General features: G+C 33.4%; 2 protein-coding genes across 2 annotated transcripts; both read left to right on the forward strand.

Moving 5' to 3' along the window:
- Window positions 1-2,247: 2,247 nt before the first annotated feature.
- Window positions 2,248-6,575, forward strand: LOC132607280 (probable arabinosyltransferase ARAD1). The gene is made up of 2 exons (XM_060321186.1): window positions 2,248-3,876; window positions 5,841-6,575. Exons 1-2 carry the CDS (start codon window positions 2,998-3,000, stop codon window positions 6,390-6,392), a joined length of 1,431 nt encoding a protein of 476 aa, XP_060177169.1. The 5' UTR covers window positions 2,248-2,997; the 3' UTR covers window positions 6,393-6,575.
- Window positions 6,576-11,867: 5,292 nt separating this feature from the next.
- On the forward strand, window positions 11,868-16,819 carry LOC132607281 (probable inactive leucine-rich repeat receptor-like protein kinase At3g03770). Its single transcript, XM_060321187.1, has 8 exons — window positions 11,868-12,023; window positions 12,533-13,958; window positions 14,084-14,220; window positions 14,487-14,727; window positions 14,828-15,030; window positions 15,144-15,193; window positions 15,397-15,508; window positions 16,090-16,819. The coding sequence occupies exons 2-8, from the start codon at window positions 12,632-12,634 to the stop codon at window positions 16,384-16,386; spliced, it is 2,367 nt and encodes a 788-aa protein (XP_060177170.1). The 5' UTR covers window positions 11,868-12,023; window positions 12,533-12,631; the 3' UTR covers window positions 16,387-16,819.
- Window positions 16,820-16,878: the final 59 nt, after the last annotated feature.

Here is a 16,878-nt window from a genome sequence, read left to right on the forward strand (position 1 = left end):
AGGGCAGAAGGGCTCTTTAGAAGTTAACTGACGTGACAAAAGCTAATAATTGGTCCTTCTTGGTAACACATAGCAAATTTTGTTTTCACTACGAACCAATTATAGTCATACTCATTTCTTGTACTGACAATCTAATGATCATTTCCTCTTAAATCCATAAAAGAACAGATAATTTTTTTTATAAAGTATTCTTTCTATCCTATTATTAGTTTCAGGTATATGTAAAAGAAAATTCAAACCGTTGAGAAATTCGATTTCTACATTATGCCTTTAATCTTTGCAATATAAATAATATGTCCTTTATAAAATTTATTTAATTTTATGATTTTTTTATAAGAGATTTTCATTTTTTACACATAAGAGATTTGAAAAAGCCATTTTCTTCTATTCAAATTATAAGAGGGCAAGAGATCCTATTTTCACAATATAATATGTCTTTTTAAAGCCTTTGGGAGAAATGAATTTTTGGTCATTTACAAACTTTTTTAGTTTTATGACCTTTTTACAAGAGATCTTCATTGTTTACACATAAGAGATCTGAAAAAAAAAAACACATAAGAGATCTGAAAAATATATTTTCTTCTATTTAAATTGTCAGAGGCCAAGAGATCCTATTTCCTCCTTTTTAAACCATCGAGGTGACATAGTTTTATCCATATTAAGATGAACAAAGTTCAAATGAAGTAAAATTAATTATTAAAATTGTATACATATTCATTTCGTTTAGAATTGAGTCTTGAGTCTTGATTGTATTTTATTTAATTTTCACTTTAAGCATTCTTTGGTCAAGATTCACTGATTCAATTAATTTAAATTTGCATTGATAATGACTATGCTTATTATCGGACATACACTCGAGATTCCTTTAAGTGACGATATGCAATTGTTATTGAAATAATACAACACCTTTTTATTAGGATTAACCATCCGATATTGTTTTATCAGCATCCTAAGAAAAAAAAATAGGTCCACACACGTGCAATGCACGTGCGAGGAAAAAAAAAAGGGCATACTAAGATAATAAATTGCTCTTTATTTACAAATTTTCCAAACTTTTGAAAAATTTCGTCTGTACTTGGATTATATGTCTGTTAAATTGAGTTTCAGGGAATTAAAGCGACTCTAAACCGTGTTTACAAATTTGAATAACATCTCAATCCTTGAGTAGAAATGTCCCCTCTGCTGTTTTTGGTGACTGGTCTTCGCTCATTTCAAAATGCACTATGTAACATTTGAGTTGATTGCAGTGTTGTTTTCCTTTTAAGTTCAACTCATGAGAGAAGTTCAGCTCTTCAGAGTGATGTGTGATAAATGCTGACGGGTGATGGGTGTGTGTTGAGTCCTTCAAAAATAGTACATTTTTTGAGGATTGACAAGTATTTTCAGATAGTCCAAGCAACATAGCACTGACCTCTTAAATTCAGACAACTGATCAATCTGTGCCTAGAGTTACTCCACCCCCCCCCCCACCCCCAAACCCACCCTGTCCTCTGTTAGAATACAAATTATTTTCAATTGATAACGATTGGTCAAATTTTGTGCGAGCGCTGAGTAATTCACGGATATTTGCTTCCTTCACTAGCACAAATATCGGATGACTCTATCCGCTAGGTTTTGACGGATGGGGAGAAAAAATCTCCTGACGTTTTTTTGTCCGGGAATTTGAATCTTAGTTACCTATTGTTAATTCCAACTCCGTTGATCTTTAAACGCTGGCTAGAACATAATAAATCCTTAATGGAATCCATGGAATAATATACAGCAAAACCCAATAAAGAAGATTTGGACCTTCATTAACCTTGGTAAAATATTTTTTTTTTTTTTTTTTTTTTTTGATGAAATGATGCACATTAAGTTGGGTTATAAGAAAATGGTTTGATTTGGACATAGTAACTTTTATTACGTATCTGACATATATGATAAGTTTTTGTTTTAAAATAAAGATTCATTTATGAAGTCCTGATTTATTTTATGGATCTTAAATTAACCAGATCCAGATTTTGAGATCTGCTACATGAGCCTTACATCAACTTTAACCTTATTAACCGTTTAAATTAATTAATACACTCTTATATCCACCAATAAACATTAATAAATGTGACCCTCGAGATATAAAATACCTAAAGCAGATAGTACAAATACTAAACCACATAGTACAAACTCATAAGGCATGCCTGTTGGACTTAGGTTGAAACTATTTTCAAATATAAAAGAGGAAATAGTTGTCAGCAAAAGACTGATTAGCCCGCTTCTTTAGAGATTCCACATTTAGCTATTTCTTCGCTGCTTACACAGTATCTTTTTGTTTTTTATATATATACATTTTTTTTTAACAAAACAAATTGAAATTTGTTCATATGAAATAACCCTTTTTGTATTTGGTGTAACTACTCTATCCTCCATTTTTGTCTTTTTCTTCCATTTTAACACCTTTTCTTTCTTGTTTTTAACCATTTTTTTTTTTCATTTTCATATTTTTTTTCTATATTTGGGGTATCAAATTAATGTTATTCTGATATGGGTTTTCAATTTCTTGATCTGGGGTTGTGATTTCTGGAACTTTTTTTTTTTTTTTTTTTCAGTTCCATAGACAAATTTTCTTGTTGGTATTATAAAAACCCATTTCTTGTTTTGTTTTTTGTTTTCTTGTTTTTTTAACAACCCTGTTCTTTTTTAACAAAAGGGTCTTCAATGCTATCATTTTCTTGAATTATTTTTTGTTTCATAGTGTGATAAATGCTTAGGGAATGATAAAGATATGATTTTTGGTGTGAGCTAATGTTAGGAGTTTTGTGTAGTTTTGTTTAGAATGAAATGATTATATAGTTCTTGGCTATATAATGTGATCTGTTTTATGGTCTAATATTGCAAAACAAAAAAAAACCCACCATTTTGATGGTAGTTAATGGCTTTGATAAATCCTAAGTTTTGGAGCAAAAAAAATGGTAGCTTATAGCACATATTAGTTGTGACTTGTTACTGATTTAGAGAATTGAAATGGCAGAGAGAAATGTACATTCTGTTAGGGGATTTTTCGGTCGAAAATCCTTATTTAGTATGTTTTCAATTACTTCAATCTTGTTCATGTTATCTTTGTTATTTGTCTTGCGTTCAACTGGTCGGCGTAACTTTCTTTACCTCAATATATTACCTAAGTCCAAGATTCTTGCTTTGTCTGATGAAGGTTATTCACATTCCAGTAGTCAAACATTGAAAAAATACAATTTGTTTAACTGTAGTTCTAGTAAAAAAGTCCTTAAAGTTTTTATGTATGACTTGCCCCCACAATTTCATTTTGAACTATTGGGATGGAAAGCTGAGGGAAAGATTGTTTGGCCCGATATAAGAAAAATGGTTCCTAATTATCCCGGTGGACTAAACTTGCAACATAGTATAGAGTATTGGTTGACATTGGATCTTTTGTTGTCTGAATTTGCTGATGATTTGAATGGTCGAAGTGCTATAAGAGTACATAATTCAAGTGAAGCTGATGTTATATTCGTTCCTTTCTTTTCATCGGTTTGCTATAACCGGTTTTCAAAGCTTAAGCCAAATCAGAAGAAAAGCACGAACGTCTTGTTACAGGAAAAATTGGTTGCCTTTTTGACAGCGCAAGAGGAATGGAAAAGATCAGGGGGAAAAGACCATATAATTATCGCGCACCATCCAAATAGTCTTTTGGATGCAAGAACGAAACTGTGGCCTGCGATATTTATACTTTCGGATTTTGGAAGGTATCCTCCGACAGTAGCTAATGTTGAAAAAGATGTGATTGCACCTTACAAGCATGTAATCAGCAACTATGACAATGATACTTCTGATTTTTATAGTCGGCCAATTTTGCTCTACTTCCAGGGAGCTATATACAGAAAAGATGTAAGTTATTTCTGTTCATTAAGTCTTCTATTACTATTTCTCTCTGATTTAAGCGGTTATAGTAAGGTAGTAAAGCAAAAGAAATAAAATTACTTGAGATGCATTTGTGAATTTCAGATAATATGTTTATGTTGTTAGTGCACAATGTCATTTGCTTATAGAAACTGTAGGAATAGCTGTCAATACTCTAGTAATTTCCTCTGCTATATGTTGTGTGCTCCCTCAGTTTTAATTTGTTTGTTTTAGTTTGACTAGGCATGAAGTTTGAGAAAGTAAAGAAGACCTTTGAATCTTGTGGTCTTAAACTGAAGATACGTATAATGTACCAAAATGTCCTTTAATCTTGTGTTCTTAAACATTCCATGTGGGATGTTGAAATTAAAGAATTGTCAAATTAGGAAAGAGGCATTCCTTTTGAGACGGACTAAAAAGGAAAGTAAGACGAACAAATTGAAACAGAGGGAGGAGTTGGATCAATATAGAATGAGAAGGCCTCCGGGTTGGAGTTGGGTGAATTGGATGATGATGTGATGCAAGATAATTTGTGATGGAATGGGGGTAAAATAGGGATGTACTTTAGGAATAGAGCAAGGCGATATGTCACAGTATGGCCATGGCTTTTACATTGTTCTGAACTGCTTGTCCATGTGCCGAGGGTCTACGGGAAACAGCCTCTCTACCTCCCAAGGTAGGGGTAAGGTCTGCGTACATTCTACCCTTCCCAGACCCCATTGTGTGGGATTTCACTGGGTATGTTGTTGTTGTTGTAGATATGTCACAGTATGAGCAGCACAGCGTTTTCAGGTGAGAATTTGAAGAATCATATTGGGACTCAGCTCTCAGCATCTTGAACCCGCCAAAGCTTTATAGGAGGTTCAAGAATAAATATTGTTAATAAAATACAATCAGGAATTACTTTGTCTTTAGCTTTTGTAAATGTACCTTGCTTGCAAAGATGCTTTTAGTTTGTGCATTTCTAAAGATCAGGCACTTCATTTGTTCAGAGCATTTGTGTTAACTGTTAGGATTACAAAAAGAGTCCATGTAGTGCATATTGTTGATTAGTGAAATAACATACTATTACATTGTAGCTATAACTAAACAAATTTAGTGGAATGATTAGGCAGATTACGGTAATTTGGTGTGACATGTTGTTAATGTAGATTATTTTAACAAAGCTATATGGTATCTTTTGGCACGTTTTTTTATGCTACGCGTCAATCTGCACTCATGGATTGAACATTGTGAATCTAGTTAGTTTGACATCTTCATGTTGCAAGTTCAAGAATCTGGATTAGATTACTAGAATGTTACCCCGATTTTCTTTTACTATTTATACAAAGATCTACTAGACTACCTCTCAATTAAAATTGTGGATGCGTATGTGAGATCCTCAAATCCCCATATTCCTTGTGAAAGGAACTTGAATTTTGAACTTAAACAAGATTGTCAAAGTTTTACCTCGTTTTTACTCCCTCCGTCCCAACTTATGTGATTGTTTGATTGGACACAGAGTTTTTTTTTTTTTTTTTTTAAAAAGAAAGATTTTTGAAACTTGTATTCCAAAACAAGTCATTGATATTTGTGTGGCCGTAAATAATCTCATTAAGGGTAAAATGGATATTTTAAAATTAAATTGCTACTGAGGTATCATTCTTTTTCTGACTGGCTACAATGGGAAGAATGTCACATAAATTGAGATGGAAGGAGTAAGTCTTTTCTTTTTCAGTTCTTTTATTTCATCGTCAGTGGCGGAGCCACATGTGGTGACACCCCTAAGTCGGAAAATTACACTGTGTAGCTAGGTAAATTTTTTATTTTTATGTATATATATTACATATTGACACTCCTTGGCTTTTTCGTGAATTTACTTCTTTATATTTTGACACCCCTTAGTGAAAATTCTGGCTCCGTCACTGTTGATCATTCTTCGTTGCTAAGTCTTACGTGCTTTTTATCCTCAGGGCGGGTCTATTCGGCAAGAGTTATTCTATATGCTAAAAGATGAGAAAGATGTTCACTTCTCCTTTGGGAGTATATTAAAGGGTGGAGTAAAACAAGCTACAGAGGGTATGCACTCGTCCAAATTCTGTCTCAACATCGCGGGTGACACTCCCTCATCGAACCGTCTCTTTGATGCTATTGCAAGTCACTGCGTACCGGTCATCATTAGTGATGAAATCGAGCTTCCTTATGAAGATGTTCTCGACTATTCAGAGTTCAGCATATTCGTCCGCACATCAGATGCTCTCAAAGAAAATTTCCTTATAAACTTCATCAGGAGCATCACGGAAGAAGAGTGGACTAGAATGTGGGCAAGGTTAAAAGAGATTGAAAATATGTTTGAGTATCGGTATCCTTCCAAGGACAACGATGCTGTTCAAATGATCTGGCAAGCTATCGCTCGTAAAGTTCCAGTTATCAATTTGAAGCTGCATAAATATTCGAGATATTCTCGAACCCCTGTTTCGAAGGGAGGGATGAAGTCATTTCCCTTGCCAAAGAATATTTTGTAAGCAACTGAACATTCAGTAGGATTTTGAATATTTTGTCAACAGCAGAATTCTTACATAGTTTTGGAACATAACCAATGTTTGCAAACAATAGTTTATAGAAACATAGAAAAAGAAATTTGTAATTTTAAAATCTCTGCTTGTTGAATCAGTTAAAAAGATCATTGAGCAATTTGTTCATTCATTTATTTTTTATCTGCTTAACTTCCTCTATATGAACTTTACAATCCAGTGGTGAAACCAGGACTTTTGCCAAGGATGTCCAAAATTTATATATATGTATATAAAGTAACTTTTGACTTATACACTTGGTATAATTGTCTATATACGCAGTGTAAATTCTCGATGAAGGGTGTTCAATTGACCACCCTTCGTATTATGTACCTATGTCACTGCTTCACATAGCAAATACTACATCTAGATAAAGGAGGGTTGTGGTAGATTAACAATCAACAAAGAGTAGTCTACTTCATACTATTATCATCAGCCTTCTAAACATTAACTGTCGAAACAAATATAGACGCTTCATATGGTCATTACTAATTAGTTTTGAACGTGTGATTTTAACGGTACAATGAATTCAATGTTAAGAATCTTAAAGTTCGAACTCGTCTTAAGTTAAAATCTTGAATTAGCCTCTGCTTGAATAGGAGACAGCATTGCACATCCTGGGTGCATAGCCAATGTTTTTAAACTGGATCAACTTGACCTTGTTGTTTATTTCGTGAGATGATCGGACCAGTGGCGGAACCAGAATTTTCATCCAGGGAGTTCAAAAATTCTAAAAGGTAAATATACGAAGAAGTCAGGGGGTTCAACATCTATTATATATACATAATAAAATAATTTTAACTTTGAAAATACACTGTAATTTTTCGCCGAGGGGGAACCCCCTGGACATACGCTAGCTCCGCCCCTGGATCGGACCACTTTGAAGATAGTACTAAGGTATTATTTCTAAAGTGAAATTTTAATTAAGTAAGCTTTCCTTATTAAGATGCTCTAAATTTGGTTATTCAAGAATTTTATGTTTTCTTTTCTTTAATAAGTAACAATTATAGCGACATAAATAATCAAGGCCCTATGTAAGAGATCTAGGCTTCGCATTGATCATTCACCCGATCCAATGCAAAAACCATTTCCAAGAACATTCAGACTTGAGTCTCATGAAGTGACTTTCACCTTTAATTTTTGGATTTAAAAATCCATCGATTTTCCATGAATTTTTAACTTAGTGGTGTTTACTGTTTTGCCAAGCATCGAGACTGTAGAAATGACTGTGCATTGACTATTTTGCGAAGAAAATTGGACTCGAATGGGATTAGAATTTCAACTTTTTAAGAAGAAAGTTTGTTTAACCAATTGAAAGAAGTAGAATTTAAGTAACTTAAAAGTTTCAACGAGGAAATTGAATTTCTAACTAACATTGTGAGATTGTGTAAGGTTAATAGGTAGTTGAGCGGTGTTCCACTTATTCTTTCATACTGGTAGTTGTAGTAGCGTTCTTGTACTTTCTTGTTATTTGGTTTCTGCTATTATCTGCTGTTGCTTGCACTTCGATATCTTATTTATCTGTGGTAACTACTGTTTTTTTTTTAAACTGCTTTATCATAGCTTATTCGCTTTCGTTATTCTTTTTTCATACTGCTTTGAATTGCTTATATATCCTTATGTCGAGGGTTCATCCGAAGCAACCTCTCTATCTCCCTAGACCCCACCTTGTGAGATCTCACTTGGTATATTGTTGTTGTTTATTGTAAGAGTGTGTAAGGTAACTACTTATTCGCAATAGGCCTAATTAAGCTTTAAAATTATCCATAATTAAGTACAATAAATTTGCGATTGAAAGATACTCTTTCCGGATAAAAAAAAGAGTTCACTTAGCCATTTGCGCACACCTTAAGAAACTACCCATTCCAAGAAAAATATATGTTAATTGACTAAACTAATCCTAATTAAATAGGCATTGGGATTTGATTGCATAACACTTAATAGGGGCAAATCTGGAAAGATAAGGTTAATTGTTTCTTGATTTAATAAGTGGACACTTTTTTTTTTTTTTATCCGGAGGGAGTATTAGTTAAATGTTTAATTCTGAACAGTTGTGTTGTCCCACTTTCTTTTTCATTTGTTGGTACTTGGTTCTATTGGAAGTGAAAGCTGAAAAGGAAAAGGAATGAAAGGTGTATATCGAACACCGACTAACAACCATTATTTTTTGTTGGATAAAAGTGTCTCAAGAATATGCAATGGTCTTTAATACACGATACTAATAATTCAATTTCCTTACCTTAATAATTGGACGTTGAAGGCTAATAAGGTCGATTGGACACTTCTAGGTTGGTGGAGCGCTTTTATGGCCAGTGAAATTTTTGTTCGTATTTAATGTTTGCATCAACTGAAATGAATGCTAGATATATATGCATTTTATATACGAACTTCGAATGCAAATAAATACTTTCTTGTATGGAATTATCTACTTCTTACAATTTATTCAAATTTGATTTGAGTGCATACACCTTGACCTATTTTCGATACAATGTGTTACCTAAGGACGAAAATATACATTTCAAAATATTCAAGTGAATTACTAAATTTGATACCAACTAGGGATCAAGCAATCAAAACTTAGGGAGGAATAATTATAAAGATATTTTTTAAACTTCTGATTGTGATCCTTCTTGTAAAGATATATTAAGCAAACCTAAATTTGCAACTTTGATTAATATCAATTGACTGCTAACTATTGGTTTGTTAATCACACCGACAATGAAATATTTTGGCATTAATTTAATTATTATGGTCCATTCTTAAAGCAACCTTGACAAAGTCTACGTTAATAGCCGCAGTCACCTTTGTAGGAGGAATAATTATATCGAGAAAGTCATTTATTAGTTAGAAGGACGTAAGTGTGATATGAGATGGAAAAAAATGGAAGTTACAGCTAATTAGTATCCCGGTTTTTTCATAAAGGGAGTCAAGATTTTATCTAAGAATAATATTCGAAAACATATGAAACGTAGAGTTATAAACTTAAACTCGAGGGAGGATCCTAGTTAGCTAAAAATAGAAAATATAAAACATCTAACTTATATAAAATGCCATAATTGAGTTTCAAAAGTTTTATACACACAAATATTATGATATATTTAACTTCATAAGTTTTAAAAATCTCATTTCTTTTTCAAATTCTGTGATTTATCAAATTACACCATATAAGTTGAAACGGATGTTAAGTTAAAAAATCTTCATTTTTATTTTCAAACTTTATGTCCAATTAAATTTTGTCATATAAATTGAAATGAAAGGGGGTAATTAAGTTTAGGGCTTGTGGTACAACATCCTAGTAGCCCAAGGAAGACCTAAGCTTTGTGTTGCAACTCCACAATTTCAAAAATTCACAAATTGCTTTCAAAACAAATCAGAAACACATGCAAGAAAAAGAAAAAGAAAAGAGAAAATAGAAAGTGCCAAAGGCAAAGTGGCTATTTAAAGTGGGCCAAAGCTAGATGGGAATATATGTTTAGCCAAAAAAAATCCCATGAGGCCTGACTCATAAAGCGAAAGCTGACAGCCCATTACACCAAATTCACTTGATAAGATTTTACTCATATTTTGATTGATGAAAAAATATCAGACAAATATTGGAGCTTATTATAAAAAGAAGATAAAACAAAGGCAAACATAATAAAAACCTTAGACAAAGTTTTCTATAAAACTGGAGTTCAAATTTAATTTTGCCATAAATTTGAGGTCCTTTGCACAAGTTGATAAGTTGAAGGTTTAAGTTACATGAAGAATAAGCGTGAACATTGTTAAATTGAAGATTATTTTACGTCATTAAAGTACAAAGTGAAAAAAAATGAAAGGAGTGGGGGAAATGGGGTTTAGGGCCCTTACTTTTTGTGGCAAAAGTATAAAAATTGTACATATGGTTCTCTATGCATTGTTTTATGTTGTTCAAACTTGTAAAAATGTCGTCAGATGCGTGTCGATCCTTTAAAAGTAACACATTTTTTGAATATTTGACCGGACTGACAAGCCTTGCTTGGAATTGAAGGAAATGAAAGGGAAATAAGTTGAAGGAAATTGACAGGCTCTTTGGTTGAAGAGGAACTTAATAGTGAAAATTGAAAGTGAGCCTAATTGGAAATACATCTTTCGTAGTATTTCTTTTTAATTCTTTTATGCAAAACAAATACTCCTAAGTCCTAACTGAGGATAATTTCCACTCATCCTTCATTTTCTTTTCCTTTCCATTTCTTTTACAAATTACCAAACAGTAAATATGCCTAGCTTAAAGTCTAATGCTAGAATCTTTCTTTTTCTTTTCTATGCTGACTTGGCAATCTCTTTGGTCTTGAAAAGCCAAAGGTATAATATATAAAAACATGCTTTATTATACCCCAAAGCAAGAGCAACAGCAGAGGACAATTTTTTTGGACCAATTTGAATGTTTTTATTCTATATGCTACACACAAATTTAATTACTTCTACAGAAGCAACTGCATAGGAATTAGTTTGTTTCTTGAAATTAAAATCTAAAGCCATGAAGATTTAATAGAAAATGTTATGAGTTATATAAATTTGTATTTATAGCGGGTATCTACTCCCACCTTCCCATTTTAATTGTCGCTTTAACACTTTTATCGCTCATTAAGAAAATAATAAATACAAGGTGTAATTTACTAAATTAATCTTATTAAATAAAAGTAGATTGATTCTTCCTCTTAAATAAGATGCATACTCTTTAATATTAAAGGAATAGTTGGAATAATTATCCGTTTTAGTCTTGAATTCATACAATGACAATTATTATGGGATCTTTTTTTAAAAAAAAAACACTAAAGTAACTGTTATTTTGGGATGGAGAAAATACTCCTAGAGCTCATTTGGCTTAGCTTACACGTTGCTGAAAATAACTTTTTTTAAGTGTTTGACTGATCAGCTTAAAAATTATTTTATGCTTAAAATAAATTTTAAAAAATAAATTAAAATAATCCAACTTATTTTTTTTAATTTATAAACTGCTATTTTTAAACTAAGTCAAACGGGCCGCAGTAACTTAATTCTACGTGTAGTCAAGTTACTACGCAGAAAAAGAAGTTTCTTCAATCAAATTGAGTGACAAATGTAGTGGGGTCTCTCTGCACACTTATTTATTCTCGTGTTTATGAACTGTCACTTCCTTGCAGCTTTAGTGTGTCAGTCAAGATTCAGATTTCGCTCTCTTCATAAAGATCACAAATATTACACCTAAAAGCAACATTTCACTTTTACTTATCACTTTTAATGTATTAAAAGAAGATAATTTTTTATTTTACTTATAATATTAATTATTCACTTTAAATTATTTTTAAATTTAATAAAAATATGTATCAATTAATATGAGTATAATAATGATATATACTTTATTTGTTATTTTTTAAACAGCATAAAAAATTTTAAGTGGACAATATTTCATATTAATGTACTCTTGAAAAATATTAAAAAATAAAAAATAAACATAATTATTTAAAGTTTGTCTCTGTAAAAACAAAAGAGCATTTGGTGTTTTACTTCATTTGGAGGTCTCCATGTTTTTTTCCTTCCTTCTGTTTACTTGAAGTTCCTCCAACTTCGTTTGCAAAACAGGTACTTTCCAAGACTACAAGATTTTCATGTTTATTATTGCATTCTTTTTTAAATGCAGAGATGTCTGCATTATTACTTCATGAAGCTTTTTTCTAACCAATAACAGCTATGGTGGAGCTGTAAATACTTTTTCAGCTTTAACTAGAGGCTTCGGGTTAGGGAGTGCTTTACCCCTATGTGGGACTTTCTGGCGCAAATCCGTAGCTTTTTTCTGATTATGCTACTAATAGTTTTTTAGTGCTTTTGTTTAAAATTTAGAGGTGATTATCTTATTATGAAGGATAAGGATGGTGATACATTGCACTTATGTGTTCTGTATTTTCTCAAGATTACATCTTTTCTTGGATTGTATTTGGTTTTGGGGGGGGGGGGGGGGGGGGGGGGGGGGAGAGGGGCTCTTGTTGCTTGTATCCAAATATCTGAGCTGAAGACATAAAATTATGAATTTTATCTGATTGAGTTTAAATTTTAGACTTTTCTTTATTTTTATTTAAATTCTATCTATGCAGAGTGCTGACTAAATTTGAGCTGAAATAGGGAGAAGCTTCCTAATTTCTGATGCAAAATACTCAGTTCTTTTAGTGATCAAAGAGTTATAGATTTCAGTGATGGAAAAAGACTTTGGACTTAAAGTTCTTCTAGTTGTGCAATTTGTATTGCTCTCAATCAGCTTATCACATCAACTCCAATCTTCACAAGCAAATACTCTATTGAGGATTCAAGATCTTCTGAACTATCCAAATGCTTTGAGTAGTTGGAAAAATGACACTGATTTCTGTAACACTGAGCCAAGTTCAACTGTTACTGTTATCTGCTATGAGGAAAGCATAACTCAGCTTCATATAATAGGGGAAAATGGGGCTTCAAAGTTACCAAAAAACTTCTCGATCGATTCGTTTGTCACTACTATTGTTAAGCTTCCAAGTTTGAAAGTTCTAAGATTAGTTTCTCTTGGTTTATGGGGGCCATTGCCTAATAAACTTTCTAGACTTTCATCATTGGAGATACTAGACCTTAGTTCAAATTTCTTTCATAGTAAGATACCTCAAGAAATTTCATCGTTAACGAGCCTCCAAACTTTAATCCTAGATGGAAATAAGTTCACTGGAAGACTTCCAAATGGACTTGGTTCACTTGTTGTTTTGGCGGTTTTGAGTGTGAAGAACAATTCTTTACAAGGACATTTACCCGATACGTTGGGAGATTTGCATAATCTTCGCGTACTTGTACTTTCGAGGAATAATTTTACTGGTGATGTGCCGGACTTTAGTAATCTAGAAAACCTTCAAGAACTAGACTTGGAAGATAATTTTCTTGGACCGAAATTTCCACAAGTTAGCAGCAAAATTGGAAGCATTATACTAAGGAAAAATAAGTTCACTGCAGGAATTCCGGAGAAAGCTCAATCCTATCATCACCTTGAACATATGGATATTTCTTCAAACAGATTTATGGGTCCGTTTCCTCCGTATTTGCTGTCCTTGCCATCGATCACTTATCTTAACGTTGCTGAAAACAAGTTAACGGGGATGCTTTTTGAAGATAATCAATGCAATGCCGGATTAGATTTTGTGGATTTATCGACTAATCTATTGAGTGGAAAATTACCTAATTGCCTTTTTTCTGGTTCTAAGCAAAGGATCGTGCGTTTCTCTAACAACTGTTTAGCAACAACTGGAGACAGAACTCAACATCCGTTTTCTTTCTGTCAGAATGAGGCGTTGGCTGTTGGTATCTTACCTCATCATCATAAACATAAAGTGGTTCTTGCTTTGATCATTTGTGGTAGCATTATTGGTGGAATCGTTCTAGTTTGCGTGACTATTATAGTAGTCAGAAAGTTTCTTGCAAAGATAGCTGCACCGAAGAAAACAACAAGATCAATAGTAGAAAATGCATCATCTACCTATACATCAGAATTATTCACAGCTGCAAGTAAGATTCCTCTCTTTCTGTATCCTGTGTCACAATAGGAAAGCGAATAAAGCCTAAATATACGAAGTTTCCTTTGATTCCTAACTGCCAACTAATTTTCGACCTCGGATTTTTTCTCCATGTAGAAGGATATGTTACTCGAGCAACAAAGATGGGATCACTTAGCCTTCCATCTTATCGGACCTTTTCACCGCAAGAGCTTAAGGTGGCAACAAACAACTTTGATGCAGCAACTTTTATAGGCAACAATTCTGACGACCAGGTGAATTTCAAGAATCACCATGTACCTTACTTTTCTTTCTTAATGTCATATTGAGATCCTTAAATGTTTTCTTGGGAATGTTTCATAGTATTATCGTCCTTCATTGTTTTGACACCAACAAATGAGTCAGAATCTTGTAGCCTATCACACAAATCTTGGTTGTTATACTGAAATGTTGTTATAAAGGATGACTGTATATGACTAAATTAATGAAGTATGAAAGGACAAAGGCTCATAAACTTGCTGTTTTTTTTTTTGGGATTCAGATATACAGAGGTCAGCTGAAAGATGGTTCATACATTGCCATTAGATGCCTGAAAACGAAACGAAACACCAGTAGTCAAAATTTTATGCATCATATAGAATTGATGCCAAAACTTAGACATCATCATCTGGTCAGCACTCTTGGACACTGCTTTGAGTGTTATTTGGATGATTCGAGCGTTAGCAGAATATTTCTCGTCTTTGAGTATGTAACAAATGGGACATTAAGGAGCTGGATCTCTGGTAATTATTTAATAAGCATATATACTATATGAAAATAATGTGCTTAGCTGATCAATATAAGGAATTTGATGTTCTCTTTTACGTGCTATCCCTTTTGCAGATAAACATGCTAAACGAAGGCTAACGTGGACACAACGTGTAGCAGCTGCTATAGGAGTAGCAAGGGGAATACAGTTTTTGCATACTGGAATTGTACCTGGTATATTTTCAAATAATTTGAAGATAACAGATATATTGTTGGATCAGGACCTTGTTGCCAAAATTTGCAGCTATAATTTGCCTATTCTGGCTGAGAATGTAAAGGTGGGATAATGTACTTCATAAAGTTGGATATTTCAGTAATCTGTGACTCCGCAAAAAAAAAAAAAGTTTGTCCGGCAAAATTGGCTGACACTGTTATCTGTGCAAATTTGCAGGAAAACTTTCAAAATTTATCTAGTGGTTCTAAGGAGCTGAAGAGTGCAAGGTATGCATAACTAGTCCATAGTAGCTTGTTAAGTTATATCTTCAAAGAGAAGTACTTATCAAATATAAGCTGTTTATGTTGCTCTATATTTTGCTAACATATGATTAACTAACATATTAGCTCTATATTTTTGCTAATCCACTTATCTGTTCCACTTTGAGAATACACATAGCTCAATCTATATCTCTGCTGCTAATTGACAGGGCTAATTATGAAGAGAAGGTGGATGTATTTGACTTTGGAGTGATATTATTGGAGATAATTAGTGGGAGGCAGATAAATACCAAGAATGAAGTGAGAGTTACACAAAATCAGGTATGACTTCCTTTTCACTCTTCTTCATTCAAAAACTTTATCTTGAGCTACGAAAGAATCAAACTAGGAAAGATTCTCTTGATAAATTTTAGAAATTTGCATCTTATTCTTTTCCTTTTTGGTGCCAAACAACCATAACTAGAATGATGTGGCTTGATACCCTTATAATAGGAACCTTCACATAGTTCGTTCACTCTTGCTCCCAAGGTTGTATTTCAGGTCAATGAAATCAGTAACAATACATTAGAAATTCTGCCGCAGACAAAAACCTGATATCTAAGTAGAGAAGGATAGTTGGGTCTGGGCATTATCCACCGAGTTTCAAACTGTGCACCACATGGAGGATTCTTCGGATATAATAAGAATCATCAGAAACCAAGGTTCTAATCCCCAAAATGTTAGGTGATTTCCTCACGTCAACCTAACCAATGCTTGTAAGAAGTAGCAATTACCCAATAGAATAATCAAGGTGCATGCAAGCTCGCTCGGAAAGGCCCGAAGTCCCAACACAACTACGACAGCAACAGTGTATCAACTATATGAATCCTCACTGACTCTTTTACTCTTCTTACCATGTGCAGTTGCAAGAGAGCATAATGGCTAATGTAGTGTCAAGAAAGAATGTGATTGATCCGGCAATTAGAGATTCATGCTCAGACGAATCATTGAAGACAATGATAGAGATTTGCTGCAGGTGTTTGGTACAAGATACAGAAGATAGGCCCTCAGTTGAAGATGTAATATGGTATTTGCAGTTTGCTGCTCAAGTTGAGGATACATGGAGAAGGGACTCCTCAAGTAGTGATGCCTCTCCAATTTCCCATCTCTACAACCTTAAACCCAACTTGTCACGCAATAGCAATAGCCTGCCTGTGTGAGTTTGCTCACATTCCCGGTCCAATGACGCATAAAGGAGGGTTATAGTAGGCCAGCTAGCGTAAAACTTGTCAATTCATGATAATGACGTGAATTGAGCTTAAATGGAGAAGATTCATACAACCGACTTTGTTTGAAGGTGGTGAATTCACCTGCTGCTAAAAGCATACAACGGCCTGTCGCTGCCTGCTCTCGGAGATCTCTAAGCCACGAAAAAGTGAAAAGGAATAATTTTCTGTATAGATAAACTTGACAATACTTTAAGTTTTCATAGAGTTTCAATCAAGTTTTTGAACTAGTTTCGAACTCATATTCGCCATTGAATTATCGAAATGGCTCAACAACCCTTAAATCCGTATACGTTGAACAGGAATGGAAGGCTGTGATACTATTTCCAACATGGATTTAAGTTATATACCGTGTAAAGACTTTTTATATCGTCAGTGTCTAACCTTTGATAGCAAATTGCATACAATATGTGTGTTACTTAAATA

Source organism: Lycium barbarum, chromosome 8, assembly GCF_019175385.1.
Source record: "Lycium barbarum isolate Lr01 chromosome 8, ASM1917538v2, whole genome shotgun sequence".
NCBI lineage: Eukaryota > Viridiplantae > Streptophyta > Magnoliopsida > Solanales > Solanaceae > Lycium > Lycium barbarum.